At 34.7% G+C, this 14095-nt stretch overlaps 1 protein-coding gene across 1 annotated transcript; it reads left to right on the forward strand.

Moving 5' to 3' along the window:
* The first annotated feature begins 2345 nt into the window (after positions 1–2345).
* Positions 2346–14095, forward strand: LOC107674127 (inositol-trisphosphate 3-kinase A-like). The gene is made up of 7 exons (XM_016468025.1): positions 2346–3021; positions 8721–8820; positions 9704–9917; positions 11293–11497; positions 12162–12260; positions 12683–12754; positions 13566–14095. The coding sequence occupies exons 1-7, from the start codon at positions 2722–2724 to the stop codon at positions 13767–13769; spliced, it is 1194 nt and encodes a 397-aa protein (XP_016323511.1). The 5' UTR covers positions 2346–2721; the 3' UTR covers positions 13770–14095.

Below are 14095 nucleotides of genomic sequence, written 5' to 3' on the forward strand. Positions count from 1 at the left end.
TACTGGTTTCTGTTTATTGAATACCTTTACAATTTTAGTGGATTTAATGTAATGTTTGGGTTTAGGGGTTTAACGTAAAATAAGGTAACCCAAACAGACAAATATATTAGCCCATATGTATACCTGTTGTGGCCCATAAGAGACCTACATAAGACCTAGTTGGGTCCCATCTCTAACCCATGTAGGCAGGCTCATGTAGGCACCAAATGGGAGCTACCTGGTTAACCCATATGGGCCCTATATGGAGCCCATCAAGGGCCCATCATCAGCCCATCTGTGCTAACCCATGTGGGGCCACCATGGAAACTGAGGACAAAATTAGCTGGGTCCCAGTTGGGTAGCCCAGGTGGGCCCCAGATATCAGCCCAGTTGCAACCCCTATGGGCCCACATAGGTGTGTTGGCTGGGTCGTCGGGGGAGGCAGGGGAGGAACAGCTTACCCAAAATTTTGAGGTGAAAATGGGAGGACGATTTAATGTTAATAAAATTCACAATTCATTTCAGTTCATGTCTCAGAATGTGTATTTTTGGTTTGTAATTTCACAGCTATAATACCATAACATGTTACTGAAGTGACAGACCAGGTAAGCAAAGTTATATTATCTTGCTGTATGTATGTCGTTTTCTTTACGTGTTCTGACTAAAAGCAACCAAAAAGCCATTTCAAAGTGGTTAAGCAAATAATAATAATAATAATCGGCAGGGATCCCCAGACCAATACAATTAGTGTGCCTCCTCTATTTTAAAACCCACGAGCCGCCACTGCGCATGACACGAGTTGGCACCGGTTGGCACAGATTAAAAACTTTTTCAAACCATCCTCTGCTCCGCGATGTTTCGTTAGATAGGCTGGAGAAACCGAGTCTGACCACCAGATGTCGCTAATGCGCACTGTGTTAAAAAGCTTCGAGTAATGAACAATTTGATGAAAGCCTCAAACGGTTCAGAAATCCTCGGTTTCCCATCACTAACTGCAGAATAAAGGCAGAACAAAACAGGCAAAAACTCTTGAGTTAATTATGCAGTTGCACTCGGATAGTTGAAGAGTGCAGGAAAGCAATCCTGAACTTCACTAAAATGCTCTGGAAAGAATTGCATTCTGCTTTTGTGTTGTGTGCGTGACCTTTACCTGCCACTAGAGCTTTACTGCCCCCTACTGCGAGGAAGCACAAACTACAGCACAACGCTATGACAACTATCACAAAACACTGTAGGAAAGGAACATTAAGATGCTATAAAAACTTAACCGTAAGTTACCTTAACATATAGGTACTGTAAAAATTATTACAAATATTTTAAAGCAGATTAAATAATATTTGATAATCCTTAACAGGAAAGATCACAGTCAGTTAATAAACAATAGCTTAAATGTGATTTTCCTTTCAAATGTTTTAGTACATACAAATTGTTTAGAAGTAGAATTACGTTCTAATTTACAGAGAAAATCGATATTATATTTAACAAATCAGGGTAAAATATTGTTGATAACAGTGTTTTTAGAAATAAAAAGTGCATGCATTATCATTTAAGGTGAAATGGTCATTCCCAGAATGTACATTGAAATGTTTTATGTTATTTATTTGACGTTTGTTTCATTATTTTTGTGCCGTGTGTTGTGTGTTTTGCGTTTGTATGACCACAGTTACTGGAAAGGGCAATTCTGATTCATTTTACGTCATCATGTGACCTTTCATTATACATCTGTTTTATTATCAGTTGGCTACATTTTACAGTAACAACAAGATTTAATAGCTCCAATAGATAGTATTATATAATTTAATGAGATAGTCTACAGTTTCTAAAATATACAGTCACCAAAATGCTTGTTTCACTGATTTTTTCCTTCAAATTCTGACAACCACAACATGTATGAATTAATTATATAGCTACCCTAGTAAACTTGAATGAGAATGAGATATTTTCAGTAAAGGATTAGATATTAAGTAGTATTTAAGCTGTTTTTGGCATTTATTTTTTGCATATTTCTAATTGTAATTTAGCATAAATCTGATAAACAACAGTTAGAAAATCATTATAATATACGATGCTTTATAACATTGTTGTGTAGATATCTCAACATAGTTGAATGAAATCATAGTAGACCTAATTCATGTGATTTTGAATAATTTTATATTTACTACATTCGTAACATGCGGACTACATTCCTTGTTATTTTGACATTTAAAGTCCACTCTGCAAGTTCAGATGGACAAAGTGAAGGTTTACCCCGATGTCTACACGAATAGACTATAAACAGCAGTGTGGTCGAATACTACACTGAATAAGGAAATGCGCTACCAAGCAAACGTCAAATTAAAAGTCAGGAAGAGCGGGGAAACGCTTCAAACGCGGAAGATGTGTGTTCACCCAGCTCGAGCGCTGTTTACAGGGGCTCCCAGGCTGTGAATGTGCGTCCACGGACTCATGCTAAGCCAAACAAAGCTATCTGGATGGAGATCGTTTGTTACATAACTTACTGGAAACAAAGCCTCTGACACGCTGGATTTACTTTAGGGGCCCCCACTCACTATAGCAGCGTGTGGCCACTCGGACAGAGGTGGGATAGCCTAACCTGAGCCCTCCAGGCACCTCGATGCCCAAACAGAGGCGGTGTTCTCACATTCGTCTCCGGTTTGCGACGGATCAGGGAGGAGAGGAGGAAGAGGAGGAGGACGCGCAGGAAACTTTTTATCCACAGAGATTTGTGATGATCAAGCACAGATGGCGGAACAGTACAGTGGGCAAGCAGGCTTTCTCTCCGACGGTAACCCGGGGAGAGGGTGCCTAGTTCCGCAGGTGACCATCACGTCTGATGGGGACTCACGGGAGATCACTGAGGAGGATCTGGAGGAGGAGGTGAACGGACGGTTGCGCCGCAAACTCTCCAACTCCTCCATCTCTTCCAACGGCTCCTCCACAGCGTTTGACGAGTCGGAGGATGACATCCTCAGCGACAACGAGACCAAAAGCAAAGGCATCGTGACTCTCGAGCATTTGGGGGACTCGGTAGATTCAGCAGAGGTAGGTTATGTAGTCATTCACGTGCTATAATCTATAAAGAAGGCACGAACTACTGGGTAGACAGAGGTAGGTGTTGTAGTTTGTAAAGGGGCTAGTTGTCGCACTTTTTACTCTTGTGAATATTTTTCAGTATAGAGTCAACATTATATTTCTAGTTCTGGCTGCAAAAAGCTGTATATTTCAACCGTTATTGCACAGGGGAAAAAAGGAATCGAGTTCATTAAACAGATGTTGATCTTTTGTGATAACCTGGTGCAATAGGCCAAGTGGGTCATGTTATCAGACTATATGTGGCAAGTTGACACATTTGAACCTGACATTTGGCATCCTGTAATGGGATTTTCAGCCAATTAAAAAACACAACAGATTTAATTAACCCCTTAACTGTCACCGTCCCACCTGTGGGACGCTTGGCGCTCTTTGATATTGTTGTATTTTTCTCTATCAAATATTTTAGTAATCATCATAAATTATATATCGTTTGAACGCTTAGAAGTCCAAGATTCATTCTGTGAAAACCATTTTGAAATTGGACATTGCGTTACCATGGGAATGGTGCTTTAAAATGTTTTGGTGGTCTCCTCCCCCTTAGCAGGCGGTGTCAAGTGTCATATTACAAAATGCATAACGGTCTTTTATAATCAAAATTTTTTATAATCTTGACAAAAAACATATAATTGGAAAGGTCTGAGTCTCAGGATTCCATATTTGATATTTGACATATTTAATATTGACAGAGAAATCTAGACATTTGTGACAGAAAAATGCATTAAAAAAGGCACCCGGTGGCTGTTTGTGGTATAACGCCCTAAATAAAATCTCACAGAAACCTACATTTTTTTCATATCAACTTCAAATTTGGAACACAACTTATTTAGACATAAGGCTTTACTTTTTTTTTTTTTTAAGCAATTTTAGAGTAAAACCTGTTATGTAAAATATTTATTTTATATAAAATATAATACAAATTATACAGTGCATTTTCTTTACAATAAATTTAAACTTCTATAACTTTTTGATATTTAAATTTTTTGAAATAATTCCACTTCTGCAATAATCTGCTGACTGTCTTCTTTAAAAAGAGACCAACCTCTCAACCAAAGTGTTCATGAATTATAACAATTTAAGTTTGGATAGTGCACTTTAATGCCTATTTAACAAAATGGGGGGTGACAGTTAAGGGGTTTATGAAACACCAAAAAAATTAACATTGTATTGGTCAATGTTATACATTTTTTCTAATTTATTTATATTGTTATTGTTTATTTATATATATTATATATTTAGATTTTTATGCGAATTATGTAAGTTTAATTTGGGGAAAAAATATATATTTTTCCAACCAAAACTAGGGCTTTGACCTAATTAAAATAGGTTTTTAAAACCCACATACAAAACCACTTCTAGAGCATCACATATTTGTGTAAGTGGACTTATGACTCAAAACCTTACTGAGATATAGTTAAGGCTTACATATGTGACAACTATAAGATATATAAGAAATAATCGTAAATTTTTATTGTGATTCATTTATTATATAGTAAATATAGACTTCTGGAGAGACTTGGGGTGAATTAAATTATGGGCTCTTTATTCTTACAGATCTCTTCTTAAAATAAAAGCAGACAATTCGAAACCCATCATGAGAACATGAGACTAGTAATGAGGAACTGTCTTGTTGAAAGTTATGAAATCTTTTGTATCTGTTCTTGAGTTGCCAATGAGGCTTCTGATACCTGTCATTGTATCTTGAGGAATTTCATTTTTTGTACTTATAACTGAGGCATTAGAAAACTTTTGATTGAACTCTTCATATTCAATAACAGCTTTGTGTTCAATCAATAGCTGTAAAGAGCTCATGCAAGGTCATGATTATGGTACGTTCGTGTGGGTGTTTGTTTGTCTGTACTTGCTCCTAATTGTGAAAGCGTGTCTGTTCACTGCGTTGCCAATTCAAAACTACTGTGACACGACACATGGCATTTGCGGCTAGATTTGTATCATGTGGCTCTTCTATGTTTTTTCTGATGAAATATTTGCAGTAGTAAATAGCTAAAAAATATAAAGGAAACATCCATCCATCCATTGCAGTTCGATAAATTTCTCCTTCATTGTTTACAAAGTAGGCTGTTCAGAGTTTTTATCGGAATTGTTTATTTTTTGTTTGCATTAAGCGTCTTCAATGTAGTTTGAGTTGGGCAAATATCACAGGCGTGCAGCTTTAATAAGCTGGCAGCACTTTGAGTGTTAAAATAACAAGCTGAACAGGCTTAACCGCTATGTGCCAAAGCCTTTTTTTTCATATACATACTCACATGCTGATAATTTCTGAAATAGAGGTGAAAGTGATGACCTTTGCAAATTTTTTAGAAAATATTGCAGTTATTGGATGGGAAAGTTACTTTGAATACATTAAAACCCAGTTTGGATTGAAGCATCTGCCAAATGCATGAATGTAAGGGTGAATGTAAATTAAAGGACTATAAAAGTCTTAAAAAGAAGAGCAAATAAAAATGTAGAAGTAATATTTTTTAACACAGTGCTTAATGGATAAATCTCACCAGTCATCTCTGTTTTGTTTCTCACTTCTGCCATGTGATTATTCGGAATGGATGTCTTATGTTTTGTGGTCCTCAAGCTCATCCGCAGCCATAGAAGGCCTTTGCTGTCATTGTACTTTAAACACTTTGCCTCTGTAAATCTTGACACCATGTCTGCGTAGTATCTACTCTTTCTTTTTCGGAAAGTTACACATCTTGCACTGAATGAACTGATCAATGTTCATCTTCTTTGGCCCAATAAAAGTCAAGCTCAATGACACTGTAAAAAGCCATTTAGAGCTTATAAATTGAATGTTTGCGCAGAGCTGTTGCAAGCACCTATTCTGAGAAGGAAAACACATACAGTGACAAACACTTCATTTTATCAGCCTATATCAAAACATAAACTCATTGCAGCTTGACATTTAAGCAGAAGCCACAGTGTCACAAACAAGTTTCCACCCGCAGTTCGATGGTAGAGCAGCTCAGGTCAGTTTTATAAACTCTTGTGATTACAATACAGATTTTAATACTCACATTTGAAATGATTCTTTTTATTGTTATTTTTTTCTTGCAGCACATTTTCACTGCAAAAGAGGATTGGCAGTGTAAAAACTGACAATCCTCTGTTGTAGTAAAAATGTGCTTCAAAATGTAGTCATGGTAAAACTGAGTTGTGTCTTTTTGTCTAACTAGTAAATAAAAGATACCAAAGATGTCATGTTCAGCTATAGCTTTATATTTTCACTTTGATTTTTATATAATTCATAAATGCCTCGTTTTTAATAATGAAATATAATTGTATTAAAAATTCTAATTACTGCTAAAATGCCATTTTTAGTAGCAAAGAGACAAAACAGATGAGTGTTGACTCTTTTCATTCAGTAGATATGTTTATTGAAGGTAAAGCTTTTTATGTTGTCGTAGAAACGTGTCACATTTTTATAAAACGTGAATGGTAGTTGTTTGAGAGTTGGCACCACAATGTTTGAATTGTCTGCATGAGTGTCCAGTTCAATATTTAGTTATGGGTGTGTTAAAAATGTGTATGCACAGCTTCACAAAGTGCAGGGCATAGCCTTTGGTTTATGGCTTTTCTCTGTATTTATACAGGGCCGTACGCAGTCTGCATGACTTTAAATAAGATGTACTCTCTGGATCTTGTCCAACCCCCAAAGCAAAGTTTTATGTACCACATCCATTTTAAAGGCTCAATAATAATTGCTGCACACTGTATTGTAAAGAAGGTTTTCCATTCAGCTTTTGTACCTGAGGGTGAATTCAACATATGTTGGCAAACTTCACTCATCTGCTTCATCAGCACATCAGCAGAGATAGAACGTAACAAACATGTTTCTTTCCATATCAAGTGGAAGAACAAACACTGCACTTCAGCTACACCCTTACCATTTCAACACCTGCAGTATCCATTTTCCTAAAGGTTTTTTTTTCTTACATTTTATTTTTACAATTTAGGGGAAAATAACTGCATTTTAATAAAACTTTTAAAAGTTTTTTTCTGTGTTAGATAAAAGAAGATCATTTATTTAAGGGCTTTACTGCCATACGAATGCTAAACGCAGTAACTAGATCAACAAACAAAGTGCATTTAAGAAAAAGTGATATTTATAGATTTTTTTTACTGCTGTTTAAAACATTTAATATTTATTAAGTAACAAAAAATACTGAGAAAATGGCAGTGATTGGTGATTATCTCAGTAAGGTACAGTACATGATAATTAATGTTAAAGTATAAAGAATCTTTATATCAAAACTATTTTTATTGTAGGGCTAAGCAATTTAAAAAAAAATTTTTTTTCATTTACTATTTTGGATCCCAATGTTTCTGAAAACAAGATAATATCAAACTATTGTTGATCTAATTAATGTTTATTTTAAATTATTTATTTAAATGTGTGTGTGTGGAGAGCATTTATTCAAAATAGAAATCTTTCCTAACAAAGTCTTTACTATCACATTTTTTAAAATCAATTTAACACATTCACAACAGAAGTATTCATTTCTTTCAAAAAAAAAAAAAGAAAGAAAAAACTTTACTGACCCCAAACTTTTGAATGATAATGTATATTGTTACAAAATATTTCTATTTGAAATAAATGCTGTTCTTTTTAACTTTTTATTCACCAAAGCGTCAAACAAAAAAAAATTAAGGAGCACAACTGTTTCAGCTTTACATCACAGGAATTAATATTTTAAAGTATATTAACATAGAAATGAAAAATAGTACTTATTTTAAATTGCAATAACATTTCACAATATTACTGTTTTTTCTGTATTTTTGATCAAATAAATGCAGTCTTATTGAGCGTAAGAAACTTATGTAAAAACATTAAAAATCTTACTGATCCCAAACTTTTGAACGGCAGCTCTGTGTTATTGATATTATTGTGAACAAATTATCCATGTAGGCAATTTTTTTTTTTTTGACCTTATAATTTTTAATCAAAATGTCACGATTGAGTCTTCCGGTAAAACAACTTTTAGAATCACGACTACAAGGTGTTATTTAGATCTGCCTCTATCCAGTCAACAAGTGATAGATAGAACCAAGTCCTGCCCTGCATCATCATATCTGTTTTAATCTGATTTATGTCACAATATCGAAGATACGATCTGTCGCTGCGTCTGTTACATCATGACTATAAAATCAAAATTAAATCAGAATTGACTCTATTTGGAAGTGGATACAATTAGATCTCCTGGTTCACTGGTTCACCTGGTTCAGTTGAAAGTATGTCACATTATTAAAGTAAAGGGTGTTGTAATGTCACATTGACTTCAAGAAACAGCGTGCTATGCAAATGTTACTCCTCAAATGAACAGACATGTTTTTCAGAATGCTTATTTGAAATGGGCAGCAAACCATACGTCTATGTTATGGGCTGAAGTGCTAGATTACAGAGCTTCACAGCTCCAACGGAGACCATGTGTGTATGACTCAGTCTCACACACTTGAGGAACATTGTGCAGTGTTGAAAAAACACGGTCAGTTGGTTTTGGTCACTGGTCACACTTCTTTTATCTCAGACTTATTGTCAGATGGTCAAGGGTTGAGTTTTGTTTACAGCAGAGTATTTGAAATATTTAATGCACTTGGATGATTATGTCATGGATGATTAATGTTTTAATGTGTTCCAGCAAATCAATGCCTGGTGGAAGCTGAAGACTATTGTCAGTTGCCCATTAGTGACCTCACAGCGAAGACGACTGTCCTGGGTTCAGTTAGCAGGCCATAAAGGTAACCCCACCCCCCAAATGCTGCACATTTTAGTCCAATGTAAATTCATGTTTCAGTTCCATATTTACACAGTTTGCACAGTTTCCGGGGTAAATGCATATAGGACAGAAGTTTACAATGTAAGCAACCAGTAATTGAATATTTATAGTATAATTTTTTCAACTAATTATTATAATTATTAAATTATTAACCTCAACCTTCAGACATGAATATTGTTTTTAAACTATTATTTTGGTGAATTTTTTTAGAAAGCAATTATTCAAACCAAATCTGACTTGAATGTGCTTTTTACTCTGTAATTATTATTTTTGAAAGTAGTTATTTTGTATGTAAATTAAAAATCAAAAATAGGGTAAAATGCATATTTTATGTAGCTTTGTTTTTATTTGTAGTTATTAACTCATTTTTGGACATTATTTATTTCTGTACTATCAATAATCATCTCCATCAAAGTTATTTGCGGACGGATTGCTTCCTTGGCAAAAACGTCACTGATTTTAGCTAATGTCTTCTGGCTGTTTTATTGTAAACAGCGATATTTTTTTTGTAAAATACATGAGGAAGTACAGTCATTTGATACCATTTTAGGGAAGCGGTTATGAGTAGTGTTATGTAATGACACTGGACTCACACATATTCACATGCCAAAAACCATGGCAGTGTACGTATAAACGTATTTTCATCAACACATCTGAAGCGTCGCTAAACACATGCAGATATCAAACATAAATTATTTACACCATGAATGTGTGCACAGTCATCATGCAATATTCATATTCACAGATGAATAAGGCACACATCCTGACTAAGATCAGCTCAGCGTTGATTATATGTGCTCCAGTGACTTCAGCCATCCTTTGTCTGTGTTTGTTTTTCTGCCCAGGCAGCTTTAAAGCAGGGGATGAGGGCTCCATACTGAAGAAGTTCTCAGAGAATGAGAAGCTGTGTTTCGAGAGGCTGAAAGAGGATGCTTTACATTCCTTCGTGCCCAGCTACTATGGAGTGGTCGAGAGAGACGGAGAGCTTTTTCTCAAAATTAAAGACCTTTTGGCCAAATTTGATTTGCCTAACGTCATGGACTGCAAGATGGGAGTGAGGTAGAGTCATTGTTTTGTTTGTTTATTTATTTATTGCCAAAGAAAGGAATTTACTTTATATTTTGAGTGTCATTTGTTAATTTTTCCATACTTTATTTGTTATGATGTATTTGCATATTATAATGTTTACAAGTGATACAGGGAATGCGTGTGGAAAAAACACATTTAGAGCTTCATGAGTTTGACTTTTTCTCTATGATCAATCAAAACAAGTTTGAATCATTCATTACATTTTAAAAGAATAGTCACAGAACCACCCAATCAAATAAAATGTAAGCTAAATTAATTATGCAAATCACTTTAAACTTAATTACCTGAGATTAAAAAAATAAGATTCATGTTAATTAATCAATTGAATGATATACAATACTGTTCAAAAGTTTAGGGTTAGTAAGATTTTAAGTGTTTTAAAGTCTCTTATGGTCACCAAGGCTGTATTTTTGTTATTATTATTCTTTTTCAAAAACACAGTAAAATGTTGAAATATTAATATATATTGTTACAGTTTGAAAGGACTTTTTACAGTTTTCTATCTTAATATATTTTAAAATGTAATTATTCCTGTGATGGTAAAGCTGAATTTTCAGCATCATTACTCCAGTCTTCAGTGTCTCATGATCCTTCAGAAATCATTCTAATCTGCTGATTTGGTGTGTAAGAAACATTTCTGAAAACAATTGTGGAGCTTAATATTTCTGTGCAAACCATGATACATTTTGTCAGGATTCTTTAATTAATAGAAAGATCACAGCATTTATTTGAAATAGAAATAGAAATATACTGTATACTATTAATCATATGAATTATATATTAGTTATTATTAATTATATTCTATTAATGTTATTTTTTAAATATAGTAATAATATATTCAAATGATTGTTATTAAATAAAACACAGAACGTATTACTTGTTTTGCTAATGTATCATTCTTTCCTTTTTATAGTCATGCTAATATATTGTGTGTGGCAGGTTTACACCTGTTCTGGTTGTTGGCCTGCATCCTGTCAGGGCGATGGGTGGAGCTCATGAGGAGAGAGAGAGGCCCTCGCACAACAATAATAACCACTTCCTGTGCACATGCAGTCAAAACTTAGATGCACACTTAGCGAGGCAGACACGGGGCGTCCCTGAGGGCTTCCTTCCTTCTCACACACACACACTTCACGCATTCTTTTTACACACTGAGAGACATTTTATGCAAGGAGTCCCTTGGTGACATCCTCTTCTCACACAGGAAGTCAAGTAAAGTTCAAGCATGCAAAAAATAAAAACGGCAGATGACTGAATTAACATTTCAGGCATGATTAATTGACCTTTCTATTAGGTTATTTAAAAATCTGCTTCGTTCTTTTCATTCTTTCTTTCTTTTTTTCAGGACATATCTGGAGGAGGAGTTGGTGCGGGCCAGGGTGAAGCCAAAGCTGCGTGAAGACTTATATAATAAGATGCTGGAGGTGGACAGAGAGGCTCCTACAGCGGAGGAGAAGAAACAGAAGGCTGTTACCAAACCACGTTATATGCAGTGGAGAGAAAGTCTCAGCTCTACTAACACTCTGGGCTTCCGCATTGAGGGTATCAAGGTAGCCACAGTGCCTAAAAATCACAGCCTGCTTGTTCACAGCTAGCAGAATTTGAGTTCAGCTGAAAATCAGGACTTTGAATCTTGTACTTGTAATATTAATGAATTAATATTAACTTGTAATATTAATTATTAATATTCTATATTATTAATAATGATAACACTTCATATTAAACTATTAAATACATAAAGAAATAAATCCCATACAATTATAACTAATTATTATTCTATAATTTTAGTAATAATTGATTAATAATTAATGTCCTATAACAACAAAACTATTAAAATATAAAATAATGTCATAATAATCATTTGATGTACTAACACAAATCAGTTTAAGATAATTTACAAATCATTTTAAACACTATTAAGTGTACAAGAATTAATGTATTAACTGACATGTTTTGTACAAAAGCTGTCACTGGGACAGAACCTTTTCAAAAGGTATACATCTGTCCATATCGGTACCTTAAAGGTACATATTACTACCTAAAGTGTACATATTAGTACGTACAAAAGTGTACCTTTTGAAATGGCACTGCCTCAGTGACAGCTTTTTTTGAACACTGTATTATCCTCAACCTGCTGTTTTTGTCAGTAACAGCTCTTCATCTGACTTTTTTTTCCTTTTACATTCGATACAATACATTATTTTCTTTTTTCAGAGGGGGGAAACCTGCAAGACAGACTTTAAAAAGACCCGGTCAAAGGAAGACGTCATTCAGGTCTTTAAGGATTTCGTCGAGGGCAATAAAAACATAACTGTACGTGAGTTCTTGAGAACTAGACCAACCTGTTCTGTGATATAATGCATGCACACCTACACTTCAATGGAACAATATTCTCTTTGTGTCTTAATGAACACCTTAAGTGCTTTTTATCCAGGATGTATATACGTCTGATGTAAAAAGGCCAGATATCGTTGCTCCCATAAGGCAGTTAAAACAGTATCATAAAAGCTCATCTGTTCAATATGGGGTCTATATGGTTTAAAGTCATTATATTTAAAGGATATACTTATTTTAAAAGAGGCAAGCGTAGGAATATATAATGTCTCAACAGAAAAAATCTGAAACAAATTAACTGCACTTATAAGGTGTCCTTGTGTAATTGGAGCCTCACACTAGCATAATTCTAGTTGAATTACTGATTCATGCTGTGCTCTTCTCCTTCACCTACCTAACAGAACTCCTATATTACAAGGCTTGAAGATATTAAACAGGCATTGAAAGCCTCAGAGTTCTTCAAGAAACACGAGGTAAAATCTGAATTTTTTTTTAGTGATTTTTTTAGTATATTATTTATTAATGCTGTACTGTATTGCAGTACACTTCCAATTAATATCTAATTAGTGAACATACTAAGGGAGTAAAAAACAAGGATTGAGTTGTTAACAATTTTAAAATGAATATCTAGCTACTTGATGTCTAAGAATATATATTTTTTATTTTATTCATTATGCACCATATTAATGTTGTACTGTACTGCAGTATTTGGGGTTGGTAAGATTTTAGGAAATAAATGAATACTGTTATTCAGCAAGGACACATTAAATTGAAGTCAGTAAATACATTTATAATGTTTCATAAATTTTCTATTTCAAATAACTGCTGTTCTTTTTAACTTTATATTCATTAAAGAATCCTGTAAAAAAATGTGTCATGGTTTATGCAAAAATATTGAGCAACACAACTGTTTTCAACATTGATAATAGTAAGAAATGTTTCTTGAGAGCACTAAATCAGTATGTTAGAATGATTTCTGATGGATCATGTGACACTGAAGACTGGAGTAATGATGCTGAAAATTCTGCTTTGTCATCAGAGTAATAAATTACATTTTAAAATATATTAAAATAGAAAACAGTTATTTTAAATTGTAATAATATTTTACAGTACAATTTTACTGTATTTTTGATTAAATAAATGCCACCTTGCTGAGCATAAGCAACTACCTTCAAAGACATAAAAAATCTTACTGACCTCAAATGTTTGAATGGCACTTTTCAACTATGGTGTTTTTTCCCCCATATGATACGGCCCACCTCAAAAATGTCTCGTGTCTTTAAGGTAATCGGGAGTTCGCTTCTCTTCATTCACAATCACACAGAGAGAGCTGAAGTCTGGCTCATTGATTTTGGTAAGACCACACCGCTCCCAGACGGACAGAACCTGGATCACTACAGACCCTGGGAGGAGGGCAACCGAGAAGACGGATACTTGTGGGGCTTGGACAACCTGCTGCAAACCCTTTCCTCATTGGCCAGGGAGTGACCTTCTTACTGCAAACTTCTCGCGTGACAGCAACAGCATGCTGATAGACACTTCTAAACCTTCTGCAGTGCATTATAGGGAGGCTACCAGTGACAAAGTCCATTACTTTACAGTGTTAAGCTGTAAAAGCATTTAACCCGTATCATGGTTTTAATAAATGCACATTTGTTTGTTGTCATAATACAGTTACTCTTCCCCAAAGTCCAAAAAAAAAGGTTGAAGACAAAATGTAGTTTGTAAAGTAGAGATGCAACGATCGATCGGCCAGGGATCGGAATCGGCCGATTTTTCTCATGATCGGCCCGGATCGGTGATCGGCCGGTCAG

This window comes from Sinocyclocheilus anshuiensis, unplaced genomic scaffold, assembly GCF_001515605.1.
Source record: "Sinocyclocheilus anshuiensis isolate Anshui unplaced genomic scaffold, SAMN03320099.WGS_v1.1 scaffold544, whole genome shotgun sequence".
NCBI lineage: Eukaryota > Metazoa > Chordata > Actinopteri > Cypriniformes > Cyprinidae > Sinocyclocheilus > Sinocyclocheilus anshuiensis.

Coding starts and splice junctions, on each gene's coding strand:
- LOC107674127 (XM_016468025.1), top strand. CDS start 2,722: ATGGCGGAACAGTACAGTGGGCAAGCAGGCTTTCTCTCCGACGGTAAC. Junction 3,022..8,720: donor ACTCGGTAGATTCAGCAGAG/GTAGGTTATGTA, acceptor AATGTGTTCCAG/CAAATCAATGCCTGGTGGAA. Junction 11,498..12,161: donor TCCGCATTGAGGGTATCAAG/GTAGCCACAGTG, acceptor TTCTTTTTTCAG/AGGGGGGAAACCTGCAAGAC.